Source organism: Chroicocephalus ridibundus, chromosome 14 (assembly GCF_963924245.1).
Source record: "Chroicocephalus ridibundus chromosome 14, bChrRid1.1, whole genome shotgun sequence".
In the NCBI taxonomy this organism is placed as follows: domain Eukaryota; kingdom Metazoa; phylum Chordata; class Aves; order Charadriiformes; family Laridae; genus Chroicocephalus; species Chroicocephalus ridibundus.
In genome coordinates this window covers 4,688,249-4,709,498 of record NC_086297.1, presented here as the reverse complement: position 1 = coordinate 4,709,498, position 21,250 = coordinate 4,688,249, and the positions used below count along the sequence as shown (strand labels likewise).

General features: G+C 63.3%; 3 protein-coding genes across 7 annotated transcripts; 1 reads left to right on the top strand and 2 right to left on the bottom strand.

The window, feature by feature from the left end:
- Positions 1 to 42: 42 nt before the first annotated feature.
- HGS (hepatocyte growth factor-regulated tyrosine kinase substrate) lies at positions 43 to 9,572 on the bottom strand. 2 transcript variants are annotated; one of them, XM_063352059.1, is made up of 21 exons: positions 9,467 to 9,572; positions 9,028 to 9,112; positions 8,576 to 8,651; positions 7,973 to 8,065; positions 5,925 to 6,048; positions 4,887 to 4,939; positions 4,314 to 4,382; positions 3,984 to 4,108; positions 3,674 to 3,752; positions 3,500 to 3,598; positions 3,036 to 3,131; positions 2,642 to 2,680; positions 2,414 to 2,557; positions 2,049 to 2,262; positions 1,686 to 1,858; positions 1,408 to 1,548; positions 1,152 to 1,329; positions 939 to 1,072; positions 516 to 638; positions 256 to 351; positions 43 to 180 (listed from the first exon to the last, which is right to left on the bottom strand). In XM_063352059.1, exons 1-21 carry the CDS (start codon positions 9,501 to 9,503, stop codon positions 73 to 75), a joined length of 2,286 nt encoding a protein of 761 aa, XP_063208129.1. In that variant the 5' UTR covers positions 9,504 to 9,572; the 3' UTR covers positions 43 to 72. The 2 variants fall into 2 exon arrangements, with proteins under 2 accessions (XP_063208129.1, XP_063208130.1); XM_063352060.1 differs by lacking the exons at positions 8,576 to 8,651; positions 9,028 to 9,112; positions 9,467 to 9,572 and adding an exon at positions 8,285 to 8,558.
- A 32-nt stretch (positions 9,573 to 9,604) lies between these two features.
- ARL16 (ADP ribosylation factor like GTPase 16) lies at positions 9,605 to 10,967 on the top strand. The gene is made up of 5 exons (XM_063352058.1): positions 9,605 to 9,720; positions 9,853 to 9,910; positions 10,009 to 10,122; positions 10,315 to 10,430; positions 10,634 to 10,967. The coding sequence occupies exons 1-5, from the start codon at positions 9,632 to 9,634 to the stop codon at positions 10,803 to 10,805; spliced, it is 549 nt and encodes a 182-aa protein (XP_063208128.1). The 5' UTR covers positions 9,605 to 9,631; the 3' UTR covers positions 10,806 to 10,967.
- A 253-nt stretch (positions 10,968 to 11,220) lies between these two features.
- On the bottom strand, positions 11,221 to 21,147 carry TMC6 (transmembrane channel like 6). Of its 4 annotated transcripts, none has more exons than XM_063352263.1 (21): positions 21,013 to 21,147; positions 20,101 to 20,181; positions 19,793 to 19,911; positions 18,813 to 18,944; positions 18,547 to 18,705; positions 18,306 to 18,411; positions 18,113 to 18,209; positions 17,767 to 18,021; positions 17,297 to 17,487; positions 17,070 to 17,214; positions 16,651 to 16,806; positions 16,332 to 16,507; positions 16,106 to 16,187; positions 15,637 to 15,734; positions 15,384 to 15,479; positions 14,562 to 14,637; positions 14,248 to 14,381; positions 13,668 to 13,844; positions 13,396 to 13,474; positions 13,165 to 13,243; positions 11,223 to 12,632 (listed from the first exon to the last, which is right to left on the bottom strand). In XM_063352263.1, the coding sequence occupies exons 2-20, from the start codon at positions 20,154 to 20,156 to the stop codon at positions 13,172 to 13,174; spliced, it is 2,406 nt and encodes an 801-aa protein (XP_063208333.1). In that variant the 5' UTR covers positions 20,157 to 20,181; positions 21,013 to 21,147; the 3' UTR covers positions 11,223 to 12,632; positions 13,165 to 13,171. The 4 variants fall into 4 exon arrangements, with proteins under 4 accessions (XP_063208337.1, XP_063208333.1, XP_063208334.1 ...); XM_063352264.1 differs by having other exon boundaries at positions 21,083 to 21,131; XM_063352267.1 differs by lacking the exon at positions 21,013 to 21,147 and having other exon boundaries at positions 11,221 to 12,632; positions 17,767 to 17,970; positions 20,101 to 20,925.
- Positions 21,148 to 21,250: the final 103 nt, after the last annotated feature.

Below are 21,250 nucleotides of genomic sequence, written 5' to 3'. Positions count from 1 at the left end.
GGAGGCAAAGTACAGAAGTGATGTCAGATGAAGAGTAGTGTTAAACGGGACCCCCCCGCCCTGCGGCAGAGATCAGTCGAAGGAGATGAGCTGGGCCTCGCTGCTGCCCTGTGGCTGCTGCACAGGGGCGGGCGCTGGCGGGGGCGGCTGCTGCTGGGGGGGGCCTCCAGCCGGAGCCATCTGCAACAGACGAGGCAGCTTCGTTAGAAAGTGAACCCCACTGAGGTCCCAGCCCCCGGGTCCTGCAGCACTCACCTGCTGGTAGAGGGGCTGCTGGCCAGGCAGGTAGGACTGCTGGGCTGGCAAGCTGCTCAGCGCGGCCTCTTGGCCAGGCAGGGCGGACATGAGGCCCTGTGGGCGTGAGGGGCTCATCAGAGGAGCTGGGGGATGCACAGCCTCTGCCCGGCCTCCCCTGCCCCACCACTGGCAGCGTGGGACTAGGAGGGCTCCACGGGCCGGAGCCCACCCGCAGCTCATCCCCCCAGGAAGGGGGCCGTGGGGCGGGGAGTGCTGACCTGCATGCCGTAGGGCTGGTAGCCCATGGAGACCGACTGGCTGCCCATGTAGCCCATGGTGCCCGACTGGGGGGCCTGGGAGATGGCCGGGATGCTCTGCGACTGCGAGGCTGCACTCTGGGGCTGGGGGGAGAGGACAATGAGGGGTGGTGCAGGCAGTGATGGCTCGTCTATAACAGCCCCCCCAGGACCAGCACCGCTCTCATCGCTCTGCTGCAACCAGGGCATCTGCTTCCCTCTGCGCCATGGGGAGCCCAGAACTGGCTCTGACTCCAGCCCACCCCCACAGCGAAAGCAGCAGCAGATCCAGAACCAACCAGCCCTTTCTCCCGCCCGCTCAGAGATCCCGTCTCTGAGACAGGGTGAATTGTGCCAGCCCTGCAGAATACCCCAGTGGCCACAAGCAGCTCTGCCCTCACTTGCCTGGTAGCCCTGCGTTGGAGTTGGCTGGTAGGAGGAGTACGCCGGGGTGGTGGTGGGCACCGCCTGCCCCTGCTGAGCTGCCTGCCCGCTGCCTGCCGCCGGCTGGTACATGTAGGCGTTCACCATGCTGGGATCTGGGGTGGAGAGGGCAGAGGCTGAAGTAACCACCGTGCACGCAGCCTCCACCCAGGTGGGCTCAGCTGGCCAACATACCTGTCCCCGTGACGGGCATTGCAGTGTACGGCCCCGTGCCCCCTTGTGCTGCCTGGTTCATGTACACGCTGTGCATGGGAGAGCCCTCCACAGAGCCGGCTGGGCTGAAGGTGCCAGGGAAGCTGGTGGGCCCAGAGGGCTGGTAGATCACCCCGCTGGCTGCGGGCATGGCCTGGAGCTGTTGAGGGAAGAAAAGCAAGCTTCAGGCCATGTCCCCTGGGACCTGGCAGGAGGGCCTCTGGCCCAGAAGCCGTACCTGGGCATAAGGCAGCGAGAAGGCTGGCATCTGGGCTCTCATCTGGATGGTCTGCTTCTGCTGCTCCAGGCGCATCTGCCTCTCCTTCTCCTGCTCCTGCAGCCGCTGGATGGCCAACTGACGCTGCATCTCCAGGTACTCCTGCGGGAACAGGGCCGTGATGGCTAGAAGCCAGGACACCACAGCATCCTCCCCTGCCAGGGCAGCTGTGCCAAGGTGCAGGCAGGCCTGCGGGCTGACGCAGCCCCGGACACCCTGGGAATGCTTCCCTGCCTCACCTGCTTCTTCTGCCTCATGATCTCCAGCTTCTGGGCCAGCTGGATCTGGCGCTGGCGCTCTGCCTCCTCTGCCGCACGGCGCAGCTTCTCCCGATGCTCCTCCCGCAGCGCGTTCAGAGCCCCACGCGCATCCCGGATCTGGGCCAGCTTGTCCTGCAGGCCTTCGTAGTACACTGGGGAGCGAAGGGACAGCCTCAGGGACCCTTTTGGGGCAGAGCACTCCGACCACCCCTGCAGGCTGCACTGGCTTCTCTCCAGAGAGGCTGTGTCACAGGAATACCAAATCCCGGCACTGGGGGAAGCCCCGGCAGCCACTCGCTCCTCCCCAGGACACTTGCCCACGGCCAGGCAGCTCCCACTTACGCCTGCGCTCGTCCAGCTGGTTGAGCAGCTCCAGCAGCTGGGGGTGCATGTTGTTGATGGACTGGAAGAGGGACAATACGGCAGAGTCATTGGTGATGCTGCGGCCCCGCATGTGGTTGCTCTTCATGCGGTTGACAAATGTGGTAACCGCATTCTGCAGCGCCTTCAGGAACTGCTCGTGGTTCTCCTCGGACTCGCCATTCTGGTACTGCTGCTGGAAGGACAGGGCAGCCAGTCAGCCTCAACTCTGCCATGCCGAGAGCCAGCAGCAGGCCCGCAGAGCTGCATGACTGGGCTGAACAAAGGGGCTGGGCACTTCTTGCCCCTCAGAAGCTGCCAGGCACAGGTCCAGGCCCCCCTCTTACCTCAACAACGCCGAGCGGGGCAGGGTGGGCGTCCCCAGGCTGAGCAGCTGGCTCTGTGAGGGACAGAGGTGCTGACGGTGTGGGGCTCTTGCGAACCTCCTCTTGTTTCTTCTCCCAGTAGTTGCGATTCAGGTACCGAGCCAACTGCCAGAAAGAGAACAAAGATAAGCATGGCAGCCCTGCTGGGAGTGCGCCTGTGCCACAGACCAGTAAGGCCTGGGTCCTTACCTCTGGATCAATGTCCTCAGCCAGGGGAGCAGAGGAATTCTGGAAAGAGATAAACAGGGAAATCTGGTTCAGAGAAACAAGACCCACAGCTCTCACACATGTCCTGCTCAGCCCTGGCCATGCACAACCACCAGTGCTGAGCACCAGCAAGGGACTGGAAGGGGACAGCCATCTCCTTCATCCAGACACAGGCTGTAGCTACGGGAAGCAGCGGAGGCACCTAAATGCCATCTGAGTACAGACCTTCTTGCTGAAAACACAGTAGTGCTGTGAAAGAGCAAGGAATTGAATGGGGCAAGTCTTTTCTCTCGGAACAGGGATTAAATCTGGCCCAAGCAAGGCAGAATTGGGCTGCATCCAGCCACCTCACGGTCAGGGGCTCCCAAGAACGTACCACGGGTGGGGAATAGAGCGTGCTGACCGGGGGGGCTGACGACGTGACGGGTGTGGGCTCAGCCTTCGGGTACATGGAGTAGGTTGTTTTCTGCCTCTGCAAAAAAGAAAAAAAAAAGTGAACTCAGGGACTGTCCAGACTCCTCCAAATCACCCACTCAGAACAGACTGGGCACACGGGGTGGTTGAGGTTCCTAGTGATGGCCAGGCACAGCCAGCAGACCCAGCCTCACGCTTTGTACAGTTCATGCAGGCCAGCGTGCCCCAGGGCACAGCCTGCTTCCAAGATGTGGGACTGCAACACAGCACATGGCTGGCTCTGCTTTCACCCTCTCATTCCACAGGCCTTGTGACTTGCTCACACCAGGACGTGCCTAGAGACCTGTTACCGCACAGCTAGGAGATGCCCAGCACATCTGGGCTGTGTGGAAACAACCACTCCCAGACACCAAGCAGGGCACGAACCATTCTCTCCTTCTCTTCGGCCTCCGACTGAGACAAGGCAATAGCTAGCTGGAGCTCTTCCTCCTCTTGCAGAGCTGTCTCGTCACGCTTTGGAGGCAGCTGCAAGCAGAAAGATGAGGAGGTGGTCAGTCAAGGGATCAAGCAGCAGGTCAGGATCACAGGGCAGCCACTCACCTGGGACTGCTGCGAGAGGGGGCTGGTCAGGTACTCGGGGGGCAATTCGGAGGTGGCAGCAGCTTTACCCTCAGTTTTCCTGTAGTCAGAAAGAGGCGACAGTGGAGACCGAATGCTGCTTCCTCCGCACTGGAGCCCCAGCTCTGCACAACACTACAGCTGTAACCCCCCTCCCCAGGAAGGAAGGGAACCCAGCCTGCACAGCCTGGGAAACTCTCGCTCTAGTCTGCAGAAAGGTGGCTCCACACCAAGCTTCTCCCCTCAGTCACAGATGTTGCAGGCAAAGAAACACACTATAAAGGGTACTGACTTGTTGAGATGCTCGTAACAGGGCTCGCAGACTCTCACTTCCTTCTCAATCCCAAACTTGGGGATGGTGGAATACTTGGAGGAGCATTTGCCACAGAAGATCTGCCCGCAGGCCCTGCAATGATGCTGCAAAGGATGGGAGACATCAGTGCAGTAACAACACACTCCTTCACCATTATACAACATCACTCGGACACTCCTGACACTTCCCTGCCAGTGGCCAGGGAACGCGATCCAGCCCCGACAAACTTCCATGCAGGCTTGGGGAGTCCTGCAAGTCCCGGGGGCCTGTGCAGGACCAGGGAACCCAGAGGGGCAGAGCGGCACCCACCTTCCGCGTCACAACGCCAAACTGCACTCGACATCTGTGACACTCCTCGGCATCGACCCAGTCTGGAGCCTGTGAGGGTTAAGGAAACTTGTGTAAGGAGGGGAGGAGGGTGTTGAGGAGCGTGTTTCCACCAAGCCCTTCAGCAGCTCCTAACGCTAACTAAGGCATTATCACGAATGGGGAGACTGGAAGTGTTTGCAGCTTAACAGGAAACACTAATCCCCACAAGTTATTTCCTCTTGTGTTCCCAGAGACTGTGATGCTTTCCCAGTCAGCAAGAAATCTTCTAGGGACGTATCTGCACAGCAATTGCTTTAGCAATGCCCTGCTGCCATACTCAGATTGCCATGCTGCTGGAAGGCCACTGAGAAGGGTAAGATGAGACTAACTCCCCGTCCTGGTGAATTCTCCCCTCCATCACTGCCCGTGTGACAGCTGGGAGCAGTATGTACCCAGCAAGGTCTCTAATTCCATGAAATGGAGGAATGCAAGAACTGAAGGGTTAGTAGGGAGGGGACAGGAGAGCAAGGTCGGTCCTGCAATGCCAGCTCCCTCCCCACCAGCAGAGCTCACCCTTTCTGCAGCAAACATGGCATCGCTCTCTTTGAACTCCGGGAATACGTGACCTGCGGGAGAAGCGACAGTGTCCCATTGTGAGAGGGCTCCTCCACGCAGGGAGGCCATGGAGCCCACAGCCTTGTGCCATAGTGCCCAGCCACACACGCCAGATCCAGCTCAGCACGCCTGCCCTGACCATTATCTTACTCTGACACAACTAACAGCAATCTCCCTCCTGCAGGAGGCCAGAGGGCAACGCTCACACAGCACTTGCTGCTGTCTGCGAAGTACTGGGCTCAGCCACGCTCTCGAACGCACCGGACAATCCCCTGTTGGTTTCCCTTATACACCTGTAAGGCACATTGGGGCCCTTTGGATAAAGCTTATTTCTCAAGACCTTGAACTCAGCACAGAAAGGGGGAAAGCTCACTGCGTGGGCAGGCAGGGCGTTGAGTCTCACCCCTGGAAAGCCAAGAGTGTGGCAACACTAGCTCAGCAGGGGACCAAGACCTCCAGGCTTTGCCAGTGCCCGTGGAGGTTCTGCTGGGCAGCAAGAGGCAGAGACAGCAGCGCGTCCCTTCCCAGGAATGCTGCCATCCCCAGGACAAGAGAGAAAGGGCCATACTGGCACTGTCAGGAAGCAGGAGCGTGGACCCATCCTGGAGGTACTAATGAAAGCCTGGGAGGAAGGAACCACCCCACTGTAAATCCCTTCCCAGAGGACACGCTGATTTGCTGCCAGTTTCCTGAAGAACATTTGCAGCTCCTGCTTTTCAGGTCTCGCTGCCAACCCTTAGCTGGTAGCTGGGCTGGAGGCCCGGGGCAAGGCAGCCCCTGATCCTGGGACAATGGGGCTGTCCTCTCTCTGCAGCGGGCCTCAGTCACTCCAAGAGGTTCATCTGGTATCGGGCACCAAGAAAAAGCTCAGTACTGCAAGTCCAGAATTTCGCTAACAGCAGGCAGGGGCCTGACACCTATTCCTTCTCCTGCAAGGCTCCTCCACAGCAGAGCTGCTTGGCCAGTTGTCCACCCGCCTTCACCCAGAGTCCTCACCTTCAACCTTCATTATCTGATAGGTGTCCTGCACCACCTTGTACTTGGGCTCGTTGCGGAAGGCGTGAGCCCAGGCCTGGATAAGGTACAGGATCTTACTCCGGACGCTTGTCTCCACTTGCCTCTGCACAGAAAGGGAGGAGGCAAAAAAAAAAAAAAAAAAAAATCTGAGAAAAATAGCCTGAAACCCAAAGGATGGTGTGAATTCCACAGAAGAGAAGCCAGAAGTACCATTCATGGAAAGAGAGACTTTAGAGTACTTGTGCAAGGTAAGAGCTGTCAGAAACCTGCAATAAGGACAATTCGCAGCGAAGACTACATATTCCTTCAGCTTCCCCCCACTAGCAACAAGAAAATGTCCTTCAGAGCAGCACAGACCAACTTGAAAAGGGCTGTGGTGACGGTGATTTGAGAAAATGCCCAGAAACTTGCACAGCTGCTCCCCGGGGCAGGCATAAGCACTCTGGCCTGCCCAGTGCCATTGTTCACATCTTTGCTCCTCACAAGAGTTGCTCATCGCGCACTCAGAAAGTCGCAGGACCTACAAACCCAGCTGGGCAGAGCAGTACAGCCCGCTTTGCCCGAGGGCTGACAGGGCACCACCAGCTCACAGCTGGAGGGTGTCTGGAGCATGTTGGTGCCAGGCTGTCAGTGTCCCCGGCCCCGAGACTCCTGCCCAGGAATACCCAAAGCTACCTTGGGATGTGACGCAGTACGGACAGCTGGGGAGCCTGCCCTTTGGAGAGAGGGGCAGTTGTATCACAGTTCAAGGAGCCGGAGGAAATTTGGCAAGCCTGTTCCTATCCCAGCCAGCCTCCGAGAGCAGCCCTGTCATCAGCTGACCAAGTCATCACGCATTCACATGACCGGTTGCTCCAGAAATCCTCCAGGAAGCAGAGGAGCATTGTCAAGCTCCTATTTCAGCTGAGAGCTCGGCCCACACAGCATGACTTACTGACAATTCCTGGAGCTCCAAACTTCTAGATTTCACAAAATCCTGCATTCCACACGTCACGGCCCTGAACCTCCTCAGAACTAATGCTATTTTACCAGCATTAGGCATTCAACAAGCAGCAAAGTTCCAAGCATAGGAAAAGAATGGGTCTGTGGCAGTTATGAAACTACCAAGACAGACAAGGACTGCAGAGAACCACAAAATCTCTTGATCTGATTTTCTCAGCGCTCAGAGTGCCTGCGCTACTACACCTGGCCATCACATTGTGGCAGCATTCCTATCTCAGCAGGAGATCCTGCCCAGAGACTGAGTCAGCCCTAACAGGAAGGTGACAGGGGAGAGACACCCTGCTACGGTGTGTGAAATGATGAGACTCGCACAGCTCATCCACCTGGGTCATCTGGTCATCTATTTCTGGCAGAAGACGGAGGCTGTAAGGAAGGAACAGCACTACTCTAACAAGCTCTTGACTGTTCTTGAGCTGGGAACTGGAGACGGAAGTTCCCATTTCCACTTTACTTGTTGAAGTCTCCAGTCCAAGGACGCACAGAGCTCGTGCAGGCATCATGTTACATCAAACTGGCAAGTGACGGCTTGTGACAACAGCTCATCAGTGAAAATAGCCATCCTGCAAAGCTCCTCACACAATTCCACAGGCTAATGAAATGGCCACGACAAAGAGGAAGCTTCTGCCCGTTTTTAGTCTGCTACTTTACCTTCCCGTGTGCCTCATACTGTACTATGGGAAGGAAATTCTCCCCCTGCTGCTCAGGTCCTTAGTGCAACTGCCAGACCATCACCTCTGTCTTCCTTTGCTGTCTCAAGCCAAGCAGAGTGTTGCACCCAGGAGCATTTACCATCATATGGTCTAGGCATTTACAGCATATTCCTACCCTGCCTTACCGTATAGCCAAACCCCCACACTCATCTCTTCACAATCACGCAATACAGTTTGCTCTTTTTTGAAATGCATTTCCGAACAGTTTCCCTTCTGTTCCTTACACAAAGGGAATGAAAGACATGCACATTTTCTTCTGCTGCTGCTTCTTTTCCGACATCATTCAAAAATGGTAGTAAAATTAGATATATTTACCTTGAGTATTTCCTTCAGTTCCTCCATAGTCTGTTTATTGGCCACCTCGTCATGGACTGTTTGGCCACAGTTTTTAACCACCGACTCCATGACCTGCAAGGACAAAGGACAATATTAGCCTGCTGCTTTCTTCCTTCCCTGTGGCCTGTGATGAGTCACAGCAGCGTTACAGGTTACTGCAGCCAGCACACCAAGACGGGGGAACTATTTAAGCAATGAGTTGCATTAGGGCAGTGTCAGTCAAGCCAGAGAAACCCACACCACCAAGCTGGAGGAGTTAGCTATGCTTCAACTGCACAGTGGCCTTTGTACCTTTGCTGTGTAGAGACAGACCCCCAGGGACAGTGTCTCAAGTTCCAGCTCTGTCTGTTTCTAACTCCAAGACAGAATTAAAGAATGAAACTCACAGCCTGCTGATCAGTCACGAAACCTCTGCGCTAGAGGCAGGAGGAGGCAAGCTCCAGGCCATGACTCTGCCACTCCCCTGGCAGGGCAGAAAACACCGTGCGGGCTGCGCAGCCCTGGATGCTGCTTATAACAGATGGGAAACTCCCTGGCCTGCGAGCTGGGCCCCCACGGTGCTTGGGTTTGGGCTGACGTTACCTCCAGTGCGTAGAGTGCCACATGGGGATTCTTGTCGTTGACTTTTTTCTTGATAGCATTGACGGCGTATTTTGCTCTGGGTAAGGAAAGAGAGTTTACGTCCTCAGGTGATCAAGAATGCGAGGGGAGATTCCACCCGCTGCTGATAACCCGCTAACCCCGGCCCTGACACAAGGGTACAGTTGTGTCTTGGTCTATGTGATTCCCCCAAGGCAAACCGGGAAGAGAGGGAATAAGCACACTCAAACCTGAGTTTCTCTGAGGATTTCAGGACAGAGGTAACCCACAACTCAGGGAAGTGCCTCAACACATCAGGGTGTACAGTACTGCCCTCCCAACACTTTTCCAAAAGGACAACAAAATGCGTGCTGCGGCAGGCTGGCAGGTCCGAGACCCTCATGCCTTGCCTTACAAAAGCAGGGAGCGCTGGTCTTCCAGCACATCCAACTTACTGGGTGTCTCCCTGACGGATCATGTCGCAGATCTGCAGGATGGATTCCCAGTCCGTCTCCAGCAGGAGTTGGCTCGTAGCCTTATCTGCAAGGAATAAACCTGTGAGGCTGCTTTAAGCGGTTCTGCTGATCTCCCTCTGCTCCGCCGCCCCGGTGTCGTTGCGGGGAAGCTGCCCCGGGCGCCGGCGATGCCCCGGACCCGAGCGCTCGGGAATAAAAACCCCCGATTTTTCCCCAGACGCGTCAGCTCTTCCCCTTCAGACGCCGCGGAGCGCCAGGAACCCTCGCACCCGCCGCATCAGCTCCGGCGGGGCCCGGGCCCGGCTTGGCCCGTAGCCCCGGTCCCTCCCCGGCCCCCCCGGGGACAATCGCTGCGGGGCTCAGCCCGGCCCCGGCCCCTGTCCCCGCCCGCCCGCCGAGGGGAGCCCGCGGCCGGTACCGAGGAGACGCTCGAATGTGCCGCCGCCGCGCCCCATGGTGTCCCCCCGCCGCCGGCTGGGCCTCCCCTGCTCTGCCCCACCGCCCCTCCTCCGGCGCTTCCGCTTCCGCCTTCCGCTTCCGGCTTCCGGCAGAGGGCGGGGCTCCTTCCGGCGGGGCGGGGCGGATGGCGGGCGCGGGGCGGCCCGTGCCCACGTGCCTGCTGCTGGGAGCGGCGGGCGGCGGCAAGAGCCTGCTGGCGCGGCGGCTGCGTCATATCCGGCGGGGCGGGGGGGGTCCCGGCGGGGGAGGGTCCCGGGGTCCCGGCGGGGCGGGGGGTCCCGGGGCGAGGGGGGGTCCCAGTCGGGCCGTGTCCCGGGCGCCGTCGAGTCCTTAACGGTGGGCACAGCTGAGCGCCGAGGAGGGTCCCGCGGGGCTGGGCGACCCCCCGGCCACGCTGCCCACGGTAGGCAGGGCCCGGCGGGGGCGGCCAGGCGGGCAGCAGGCCCGGTGCGGGCGGGGGGCGCCGGTGCGGCCGTACCAGCCCCGCCCCCGTCCCGGCAGGTGGGCACCAACCTGACCGACCTGCGGCTGCCACGGAAGGCGACGGTGCGGGAGCTGGGCGGCTGCATGGGGCCCATCTGGCCCAGCTACTACGGCGAGTGCAGTGCACTCATGGTGAGCCACCGCCACGCTGGACCCCACGACGGCGGCGACCCCGTCTCGAGCCGTGGCCCGGAGGGAGGGCCCCGGCCGGGGGACACGGGGCTCGGCGCTGGCCCCTGCCCCGCTGTGGGGCGTCGAGCCCCGCGGTTCCCTCGGTTTCCCTGGCCCGGGGCTGCCCCACACACCGCTTTCCTTCTCCAACAGTTCGTGGTGGACGCCGCCAACCCCAGCCAGGTCTCCAACTCCTGCGTCCAGCTGCTCTCCGTCCTCTCCGCCGCGCAGCTCGCCTCCGTGCCCGTGCTCGTCCTCTTCAACAAGATGTGAGGGGGGGGAGAGCCTGGGGGGGGACATGCTGAGGGCCTGCGGTGGGCTCCCATGTCCCTTCTGTCAGGTGATGCCCCCCAGGCACGTCCTGGGGGGCAGCAGCCGCACTTTCGCCTGCGGAGACCCGCGGGCGGAGGCCGGGCCGGGCGGGAGAGCCACGGCAGGGGGCTAACGTGGCCCCTTCCCCTCCCGGCTGCAGTGACCTGCCCTGCTACATGTCGCTGGCGGAGATGAAGTCACTGTTCCGCATGCAGGACATCGTCTCCTGTGCCACGCAGCCCATCACCATGCTGGAGACCAGCGCCCGCGACGGCACCGGCCTGGCCGACGTCCTGCAGTGGCTTCGGGCTGCCCTCGGAGACCCCCGTTGACCCTGACCCCGTGGCAGCTCAGGCGAGTCCCGTCACCGACAGCGGTGGCCGGCGAGTAGCTGCCCTGAGCGGGGCCAGGATCGGGGCCCAGCATGGCGTCACGGGACAGGACATCTGTGGGACTTGTCAGTAAAACTTCCACTGTACTGTCCAGGCTGGCAGCTGCCCCGTGCTTGGGTGGAAACCCCGGCCTTTTGGGGAAGGGATGAGCAGGAGCCTCAGAGGCCAGACTGTGCCAGCACGGGGGGCTGTGGCAGTGCCCGGGCTGGGATAAGGAGGGCTGGGGCTAGTAATGGCCCCCGGGTTGGAGGCCGAGTGCACGTGGGGCTCCTGCTGGGAGCTTTGGCCCTGTGTGGAGTGACCCGGGGAAAGACCGCAGGGGACGTGGGTGGGTGTTGGGAGCCAGGGCAGGCTGAGCCGCAGGAGTGCCTCAGGCAGGGACATCTCATGAACCGCAGTCCCCAGCACTGCTCAGGCCCAGAGAACGGCTGGGTCTGTGGACTCCTGTCTGTGCCGGCACGGAGAGCCCAGCCCGGCACGCTGCCGTGCGGGCAGCTGTGGCACTCGTCAGTGCGAGTGCCAAGTCAGGGGGTAGTTGTGGCTGCAGGGGCCTGGTACACGCCACGGCACAACCTGCCCTGGCTCTATGGGTGCCATGCCACGGGGGCAGCCGGCTTTCCGGGGCTGGGGGCTGCTGTCGGTGTGCCGGGGTGGAAAACAGCTCCTGGGGCTGCAGGCATGGCACCACGATGGCGAGTGGCTCCCGGGGCTAGGGACACCACACCGCGATGGCGAGTGGCTCCCAGGGCTAGGGACACCACACCACGATGGCGAGTGGCTCCCAGGGCTAGGGACACCACACCACGATGGCGAGTGGCTCCCGGGGCTAGGGACACCACACCGCGATGGCAAGTGGCTCCCGGGGCCGTACGCGATGAGGTGGCACTGGTCCTTGCTCCCACGGTGTGGGCTGAGCTGAGGTGTTCCCAGGGCAGCCCGAGTGGCAGGGGTGAGGAGCCTGAGCACACCCTGTCCTGGCTGATGAGTCACCACCTCTAACGAACATTGACGCACCAAACCCACTTGCCCGCTTCTAGCCCGACAGGTCCAAAGGCTGGAAGGGCTCCTGTGCAGCTACGCTTTAATGGGCCCGGTGAGCCTGCGGCTGGGGTTCCTCTGCCCAGCCCTCAGCACCGTGGTGGTTTTCCTGTGCCCGTCCTGGCAGTTGCAGTGTGCCAGAGGGCTGCCTGGCCCGGGGGGGGCCAAGTGGCCTCATTCATGGGGGTGTTGGCCAGTTGCTCTCCTCCAGGCGAGCCAGACACGGGGCGGGAGCTGGGTCGGTGCCTGGCAGCCGTCCCTGGGCAGCGCAGAGGGGGACGCAGGTTCTCTCCAGCCAGAAATCTTCACTGTCCCCAAAGGCTTCTGAAAACAGCCCAAAGCTGTTCTGGTGTTGGCAGGGGGAAGAGCTGTTCTCTGCTAACGCCCACGGAGAAGGGCTCTGCTGGCAAGCCAGCCCCGGGTGGAGCTGTGCCCTGGGGCGCGATGGCAGTCCCGGCCCTGGTCCTGCTGTGCCTGCCGCAGCCCCAGTGGCTCCGGGCCGTGGGAGCACCCACATCCCTGTGCCGCAGTGTCCCTGCAGAGCTGAGGCGCGTCCCGGTGCTACAATGGGTCCTTGGCTGCTGCATCCCGGAGGAGAGGATCTTCCCCGGCACCCCACGGCCCCGCTGCCTCCAGCACCGCGCCGCCATGGCTTAGAAAGGGGCTGATCCCGTCCCTGGCTGTGAGCAGAGTCCTGTCCTGTCCCACTCCTTCCTGGGGACTGTGACACTAAGGGGAGAGATAGAGTCCCTGAGACCCCCGAGGGTCTGCTGCCAGGGACAGATGTCACTGCCCCACGATGAGAGCAAAGATGGGGCTCTCTAAATATCGCCATCCCCATCCTGTTCCCTCTCCCAGTCCTGTCCCCATCCCCTACCCTGTCCCCGTCCCCTACCCTGTCCCCGTCCCCTACCCTGTCCCTGTGCTGGCTCTGCTGGCAGGGTCTGCCATCCCTGGGCCGCAGCACCACCAGGGATCCAGCGTCCTGTGGCACAGGCTGGATGCTGGGGCAGCCCAACCGTCTCCCTGGCCCCTCATCCCCAGCCACGCTGCCGCCCGTGCCAGCAGAGCAAGGGAAAGGCTGGCTCACCCCATCACCTCCTGCCCCTTCCCGCTCCCTGACAAGAGGTGCTCTGCTGGGGCTGGGCTGGCTCTGGTGCTCCTGCCAGCCCCGCTCCGGCACGGAGCCGAGGAACATCCACGCGCCTGGCTGAGCTCCAAGCACCCCGGCAGCCCCCTCTCCCCTTCGTGCAGGGCTCACCTGGGACTCAGGCGCGTCTCTCCCTCTGCTCGTAAATGGAGTGAAGCTTCTGAATGAGAAATATTTTATCTTCCCCCTCCTGTAACAGCAGAGACAGCACAGTGAGCAGCCGCGGGATGGGCTCTCGCACGTCCCAGGTGGCAGCACTGTCGGGACTAGAGCCTGAATCCAGCTGGACCAGGGCATGGAGCAGCTGGGATGGGCCAGGGGCAGTGTGTGGAGCTCACGCACGTTGGCGATCTGCTCCTTCAGCAGGCGGATGATCCTCCGCTGGCCTCTCACCACCTGGATGTTGAAGTAGATCACAGCTCTGCAACGACAGGCAGAATGGGATGGTGGCAGCCGGGGCGGGAAGCTGGGAGACACTGCACTCCTGGCACCAGGCCGGGGCACAGGGCTCTGGAGTGACACCCCAGCTCCCAGACCCCCCCACTCGGGGCTGTGACAGCAGGACCCGCAAAGCGTGGGCCCAGGTTCAGCCTCAGGCTCGGGCCCCTACTCACAGCAAGACCCCGGACACGAAGAACAGGAGGGAGGTGTTCTCCACCAAGTACTGGTGGACCCAGGCAAACCAGGTGATGTTCGGGTTGGACTTCTCCAGCAATTGCACCCAGGTCTTCCCTGATTTGTAGATGGTTTCCAGCCCCTGGAAGGGACCGCAGGTTTCTGATGGCCGCACCCTGAGCAGACAGAGCGGTGGGGTCGGTCAGAGCGGTGGGCAGCCCAGACAGCCGCTGCCCCCAGCCCAGGGCACTGCCCAGCCTCAGATGTCCAGCCCCACAAGGGACCAAGCCTCGCCTGCCCCAGCCATCCCCAGTGGCTGGACAAGGGGGTCCTCATCCCCTTGCCCTGCATCAGGAACAGCTGGGAACAGCTGGAAGGAATGGGCACGGGCCAATCGCTGCCACGCTCTGTGCGGTGACCGGTGGCTGGGCAGCATTTCCCTGCCAGGGGCACGGTGCCGTGCTGGGCACCATGCGCTCTGTGAGCCATCGCGGCGGGAGGGACCGTCTCCCCAAGCCCCTCTCCTTGGCCAGCCAGCCGGTGGGTCTGTGGCCCGAGCCCACTCCAGCGAGTACTCACGACCAGATGGTGTAGGAGAGGAAGATGGCTGCACCCAGGAAGGACGGGAAGCACAGCAGGCTGATGAAGACGGTGCTCATGTGAGACGCTTGCCAGGGCTTGCTGGGGGACTGGCAGTTCTGCATCAAGCTGGTCTGCAGACAGGGATGAGTCCTGTGTGCTGCTGCCTCTGGGGAAGCAGCCCCCACTCCGCACCCCGTCCCTCTGTCCGCCGGGAGCTAAGTGACACCCTGTCCCAGCATCACCCCCTCCCTCCCTGCGTGCTGCCCGCCACGGGGACGCACAGGGAGCTGCCGGGGGGGAACACCTCTCACCTTTTTGATATAGAACAGCAGCACGAGCTTCAGTGTCTGCACAGCCGGCAGGAGCGGAGCGAAGAGAACACCCAGCCTGGGAGAGAGGGGGGAATGGGAGCTTGTGCCGGCTCTGGGCCCCGCGGGAGTCGGGGGCAGTGGCCGGCACTGGCCCCAGCCGTGGCCAGGCTTTTGTAGAGCAAAGAGCAGGCACACCAGGGCCGAGCCGGGTTTGCTGCGCAGCCTGTGCCAGGATGTCACTGACCCCCGGGGTGGCTGTGGCCTTTGCGGGTCCCGGGTGTGTTGGGAGTGGGCACGCAGCAGCACGTGCATGGATCCCCTCCTCGGGCCGGGGGGGGGAAGGCTGGGGGCTGCAGAGAGGCACTGGGGGGTGGCAAGGCAGGACCCTGAGGAGCCGAGCGGACAGGCTGGAGGGGAGCGTGTCCCTTCAGAGCAGCAAGTGCCATTACGGTCTGGACTAAGGAGCAGGGCTGCGTGTGCACTGGAGCCTGCGGCTTCCCCAGAGCTCTGGAGGGGACCAGCTGGGCAGGGGACGCTGGACCGGTGCCAGAACGCTCTGCTGCTGATGCCCCTGTGGCTGTCACCCTGTCACCAAAGCCAGACCTCCCGGGTTGTGGCTGTAAGGTGCTAGCCCCAGGTGCTGTGGCTGCTAGAACACCCATCTCTCTCATCCCACTGACGCAGGGCTCAGGGGGTGTCTCCCATGTCCCCGCTCAGCAAAACTCGTGCAGTTCCCATGCCTGGTCCCTACCAGCTGCGGGGCTCACATGGGACCATGAGGTGTTTGCCAGCAGAGCCGCGCCAGGCAAGACGGCACCTCACCAGGTCAGGGTCTGCCCGTAGATCAGCTCCAGCACGTTTCGGGCAATGTCAAACTCAGGTCTCTGCTTCCTCTTCAGCCTCTTCTCCAAGATCAGCCTGGGAAGGAGCGAAGCTCTGCTCCCACGCTGCTGCTGGGGGGGATGCTCAGCCCCCCCCCTCTCCCCCGACAGCGGCAGAGCCCGGGTGCAGCAGAGACCCAGGGCTGTGTCAGGGACACCACGTCGGTGGGGGGACCCCTCCCAGGGCACGTTACCTCCAGATCAGCTCCCCGAAGAGCGTGTCCAGCAGGGTGAATATGAAATCCATCACCACAAAGCGATACAGGTCCTGCCCCACACACGTCTCCCAGCACTGGGGAGACAAGCAAAGGTGGCATCGAGCGTGCAACAAGGTCTCTCCTCCCCCATGGCTTTCCCGTGCTCCCCAGGGCTGTGAGGGGCTGTGGGACCTTTTCCTCCCCTTTCCCCAGCCACCCGGTGTTTGGGGTGCCCTTGTCTGGCTGTCACCCCCCTCTCCCCAGCAAGACAGCCGATGGTGCCTGCGGTGCCGTCCAGCAGACCCCTGCCCTGCCACCTGCTGGTGCTGGGACCGCAGCCTTGGCTTTGCTCCGCGCTCCCTGGGCATGGGACAGTCCGGCTGGTGTGGCCCAGCCGGCTCAGGTGGGCTCCATGGGCTCCTGGCACGGCTCCGCACAGAGCCCGGCCCCGCACGGCAGTGCTGACCTCCTCTGTCGAGCAGACGACTCTCCGGCTGAGCCACTGGTAGCAGAGCAGGCCAAGGACCACCATCTTCAGAATGAGGTTCCTGGGGAGCAGGAACGGTGCTGGGAGCCCCTGAGCCCTGGGGACGGAGGGGCCGAGCCCCGCAGACGGGGTGCCCGGCCCCAAAGCCTCCCCCCACACCGCAGGTGGGGGTGCAGGACGCTCCCCCCGCCCCCGGCCAGCCTACCTGCAGATCGCCACGTAGACCTCTACCACGGGGGACTCCTGCTTCTCCCACATGGCCAGCAAGTTGTACAGGTGGGGCATCAGCGCGTTGAGGAGGGACACCACGAGGGGCAGGACCAGCAGGACGGCTTCCTGCTGCCGCTCGCCACTGCCCCGCGCGCGGTGGTCCTGATGAACCTGGTGAGCGGGTACCGGCGTGAGCGCGTGGCTGCTGGGAGCCCAGTGACACCGGGATGGGAGCTGTACCAGGGCTGCCGCTGCCTCCCTCCCTGGTACCCTGACACCAGCTGGGGGAGCCGTTGGCGAGGGGCCGCACTCACCGTGTGCATGTGCTCCGAGAAGTAGCGCACAGCCAACACGCAGCCCAGCACCGTGCTCAGCGAGAGGGCCCAGGCCAGGAACAGCACAGCCGTGTGTCGCAGGCGCTGGCAGAGGCTCAGGGAGCGGGAGCGGGAACGCTGCTCCGCCAGCAGCTCCTGGAAGAGAGCAGGGACGGTGCTGCCAAGCACGCTCTGGGGCTGGAGCGAGGGTTTGTCCTGCTGCACTGAGGTGGGACCCGGAGGGCTGATGGACAAAGGGGTGCTGCAGCGTCGGGTCAGGGGGTATGTGCAGCTGCAGGAGTCCCCTGTGCAGTGGGCAAGAGAGGGGTGCTGAGCCCCGGGGTCTGGACCGGCTCCTGCAGACACCTTTGCATTCCCAGTGCAGGCGCAGGGCGTGCAGGGACCAACCGGCTCCTCACCTTCAGCTGGGTGCGGATGTTCTCACACTGCAGCTTCACCGAGCGCCTCTGGATCACCTTGAAGTCCCAGGCACAGAAGACTTTGACAGCCAGGTTGCCCATGGAGCTGCCCACGCGGTAGCTCTCCCCGAAGGAGCGGGACATGCTGCAGCGAGGGGGAGGGTGTCAGGGCATCGGGGCTGGGCACAGGGGGAAGGCTGGCAGTGCCGGAGGTGCTGCCGACCCACCTGTACACCAGCAGGATGCAGGTGATGAGGAAGGAGACACCAACGCTGAACACGTACGCCAGCGGCATGTTGTATGGGAGCAGGGGGGCTGCAAGGGGGCACACGCTGCTGTCGGGGCTGGAGGCGCAGGGGTCATTAAGTGTGATGTTGCTGTAGTAGCCGTAGTACAGCAGCGAGTGAGTGAAGTAGCCCTGTGGGGAAGCGCACGATGGGGCCCACGGTGATCTTGCTGGTGCCTGTGGTTCCCTGCTCAGCCTGGCACATCTGTGCCGGCCCCCGGGGACACAGAGCCCTGGGCTGGGGCAGCACCAGGCACCCCCTTCTGCAGCCACAGCACTGCTGGTCCCAGTGCCCTGGCTGTGTGAGGGCAGGGACCAGGGCACTGCCGTGGCAGGGATACAGGGCTGAGCCCCGGGCTTGGACCAGCTCCTGTCCCGGGGACGCTGGCACTAGCATCTGGCAGTGCTTACCGCTCCTGTGAGGAGCTCGAGGCCGGTGAAGGGCTGGGGGTTGACCGAGGCAGGGGGATACGCAGCCTGCAGGGCCACCACAAAGACCAAGAGGATGAGGAGTGAAAAGATGTTGAACATCAGGAGTGTCTTGAGGAAGATGAAGTAGGAGAGGACACTGGAACCAAAGCGGCCGCCGATCTGCTTCAGGGCGTAGTGCCAGGGCTGCGCAGCGGAGAGCAGGGAGAGGAGCCGGTACCAGAGCCCCCGGCAGCCCTGGGGACAGAGAGCCCGGGGAGAGCACTGGGGCTGGAGCCTGCACCGGAGCCCCGGGCGGCTGCTGTGCAGACCCGCGCCCCAGACTTACGAGGACAATGTAGTCCTTGGACCGGCCGCAGGGAGAAGAGGATGCCCGGTGCTGGGCGTGCTGCTGCAAGGGGCCCCTCTGCCCGCTCAGCTCCCACCTGTCCCGCAGAGAGGGGTGTCAGAGGGCGGCGCAGGCCCCGGCATGGCTCCGGCTGCGGGAGCCCCGCCTGGCCGGGGTGGGGGAGAGGACCTACCGGAGGGTGCGTTTCTCTGCCAGGTTGAGGGGCACAGTGAGCAGCATGTGGCTGCGCTGGCTGGGCGAGAGGCTCAGCAGCTCCTTCACCAGCAGGCTGCGCTTGTCTGGGGGCACAAGGGGCTCAGCAGGATGCAACCAGCGAGGACATGGCATGCCCGTCCCAAACCCGGCATGGAGACGGTGCCCGGCATGGAGACGGTGCCCGGCACTGCCTGCCCCTGCTCCCAGAGAACCCTCACCTTCCAGTGTGGCCATGGCAGGGTCAGTCTCCAGGTCATACTGCCGCAGGCTGGGCCGTGCCGCGCGGCAGAGCTGCTGCAGAGGCGGGCGGCTGCTCCGGCGCCGCAGCCGGGACGTGCGGTTGTAGTACTGGGAGATGATGGCCCCGCGGCTGCGGCCTGCGGGCGAGAGCAGGGCAGGAGGGTGGGCGGCTGCGGCAGAGCAGGGCAGAGGGGAGAGCTCTCCCGAGGGGCTCTTGGCCTGGGGAAGGGCGGGTGGCACCTACCGATGGTGCGGCTGGGCATGCTAGCGAGGATCCGCAGGGTGGTGGAGGAGTAGCCAGGGTGCTGCTCGCCCTGCCCGGGCTCCAGCCAGGCCGTGGCACAGGCGTCTGGGGAAGCCAGATGTGACGGGTGCTCTGGAGAAGGAGGGCAGGACGTGGAGCGGTGAGAGCTGGAACACCCACAGCTCCAGTCCTCGTGGCCCCGCTGCCCTACTCCAGCACAGGGCCAGGCACCTTCCCCCCGGAGTGTCCCCTTCTCCAGGGATACTCTCTGTGTCACGGAATCACGGAATCTTCAGAGTTGGAAGGGACCTCTAGAGATCATCTAGTCCAACTCCCCTGCTAGAGCAGGATTGCCTAAAGCACATCCCTCAGGGCTGCATCCAGGCGGGTCTTGAAAATCTCCAGAGAAGGGGACTCCACACCCTCCCTGGGCAGCCTGTTCCAGTGCTCTGTCACCCTCACCATAAAGAAGTTTTTCCGTGTATTTGAACGGAACTTCCTATGTTCTAGCTTGTGCCCATTGCCCCTTGTCCTGTCACTGGGAACCATTAAAAAGAGCCTGGCTCCGTCGTCCTTGAACCCACCCTTTAGGTACTTGTAAACATTAATCAGGTCCCCCCTCAACCTTCTCTTCTCCAGGCTAAAGAGTCCCAGCACTTTCAGCCTTTCCTCATAAGGGAGGTGCTCCAGTCCCATAATCATCTTGGTTGCCCTACGCTGGACTCGCTCCAGTAGTTCCCTGTCCCTCTTGAACTGGGGAGCCCAAAACTGGACACAGTACTCCAGTTGTGGCCTCACCAGTGTGTCCCCGAGGGCAGGTCTGCCCTGCTGCCTGCACTGGTGAAGGCATCAGTGGGTTCCTACAAGTGCTTTGGCTGTGGCCTCGGCACAAGCCCTAGCTGGCCAGGCGGGGTCTGGGAGGCTAGATGGCCCTGGGCATACACGCTGTCCCCAACCTAGCTGTGACCGTGGCGCTTTACCTCTGCCCCTCGCCTGCATCTCCAGCTCCAGCCCCGCCTCCACCAAGCTGCTCTGCTCCAGGATGAGCTGGTGGAAGGACGTGTGCAGGGCTCCCTCGTTGTCCGGGCTCGGCTCCTGGCTGCAGGGACAGGGACCCACTCACCCGGGGCTGGGCTGGGCACTGGGGCCTGGGGATGGAGCCGTGGCAAAGCCCCGGTGCCAGCCCAAAGCCCGGCCACAGTGCCCTGCGTCACAGGCACCCAGTGCCTGCGGGATGCCGGGGCCGAGCGTGCGGGGCACGGCTGGGGCAGCGCAGGCCCCCACTCACCCATCGCTCCCGGTGTCCTCAGAGACGCGGAGGGTGAAGGAGGGCGGCCGGGACATCCTGCGCTCCCTCGGGCACGCCGCCCTGCCACGGCGGGCGGACGGGGTCAGCACCGGCGGCCACCCCGAATCCCACGGCTCCCCCGGGGCCCCGGGGTCCCGCCCGCCTCTGGGACGTGGACGGAGCCGCAGCCGGAGCGTGCCGGGGAGCGGGACGGCGGGGCTAAACCCGGGACTAGCCCCGGGCTAGCGCTGCCGGCGGCAGGAAGGAAGGGCGGGCGGGCGGATGGCGGAGGCGGCGCAGCCGGGGCCCGTCCCGGTCCCGCCCGCGGGAGGGGCGGGGCGGGGCCTCGCCGCCCCCGTCCCGGGGAGGGGACGGAGCCCCCGGGCGCCCCCTGACACCGACCCCGGCAGGGCACGGCAGGACCCGCGGGGGTCACACCCGCCCCGGCGGGGGGACACCAGGCAGAGACCTCCGTGCCCCCCGCCAGCGCCGTCCCGGGGCCGGAGCGCGGCTCCGCCGGGACCGAGCCGCCCGCGCCCCCTCCCACCTCCCGTCGGTGCGCCGGGGCAGGGGGGGATTCAGCGTCTTCCCCGTCCCCTCCCCACCACCGGGCTCCGCAGCCCCCCGGGGCGGACTGAGGCTGCTCCGGGCCGGCGGCCGCCCCGGCTGGGGTCCCGACCACCCTACCGGCGCCCCGCTCCCGGCCCCGCCACCCCAGCGGGTCCCCGGCAGCCCTTCGCCCTCCCTGGTACCGGGAACAGAGATGAGTCCCAGGGCTGCCGTCGCCTCCGCGGGGCACCGGAGGAGGCTCGGCGTGGGTGTGAAGCCCCTCCATCCCATCCCATCCCATCCCATCCCATCCCATCCCATCCCATCCCATCCCATCCCATCCCTCCAGCCTCCTCCCGGTACCGGGCGAGGGGGGCGGCGGGAGCACCCCTCTGCGAAGCCCAGCCCCCTCTTCTCCACCGGCCGCTCTCACCGGGACCCGACCGGGGAGGGGGATGCGGGACCCTCCGCCGCAGGACCGGGCCCCGCTCTGCAATATTCTACGGGGCACGGAGAACACCGAGGGTGACCGGGGGGGGGCAGAACCGATCCCGCCGGCTTGAGCACGCCCCACTCCGCCCCGAAGGGGGAGGAAGACGAC

Coding starts and splice junctions, on each gene's coding strand:
- HGS (XM_063352059.1), bottom strand. CDS start 9,503: ATGGGGCGCGGCGGCGGCACATTCGAGCGTCTCCTCG. Junction 4,109..4,313: donor TTGGCGTTGTGACGCGGAAG/GTGGGTGCCGCT, acceptor CATCCTTTGCAG/CATCATTGCAGGGCCTGCGG. Junction 2,558..2,641: donor CTGAGGACATTGATCCAGAG/GTAAGGACCCAG, acceptor TCTTTCTGGCAG/TTGGCTCGGTACCTGAATCG.
- TMC6 (XM_063352263.1), bottom strand. CDS start 20,156: ATGTCCCGGCCGCCCTCCTTCACCCTCCGCGTCTCTGAGGACACCGGG. Junction 18,412..18,546: donor TGCCATGGCCACACTGGAAG/GTGAGGGTTCTC, acceptor TTGTGCCCCCAG/ACAAGCGCAGCCTGCTGGTG. Junction 15,480..15,636: donor TTCGGGGAGCTGATCTGGAG/GTAACGTGCCCT, acceptor GCTCCTTCCCAG/GCTGATCTTGGAGAAGAGGC.
- ARL16 (XM_063352058.1), top strand. CDS start 9,632: ATGGCGGGCGCGGGGCGGCCCGTGCCCACGTGCCTGCTGCTGGGAGCG. Junction 9,911..10,008: donor CCCCGGCCACGCTGCCCACG/GTAGGCAGGGCC, acceptor CCGTCCCGGCAG/GTGGGCACCAACCTGACCGA. Junction 10,123..10,314: donor GCGAGTGCAGTGCACTCATG/GTGAGCCACCGC, acceptor CTTCTCCAACAG/TTCGTGGTGGACGCCGCCAA.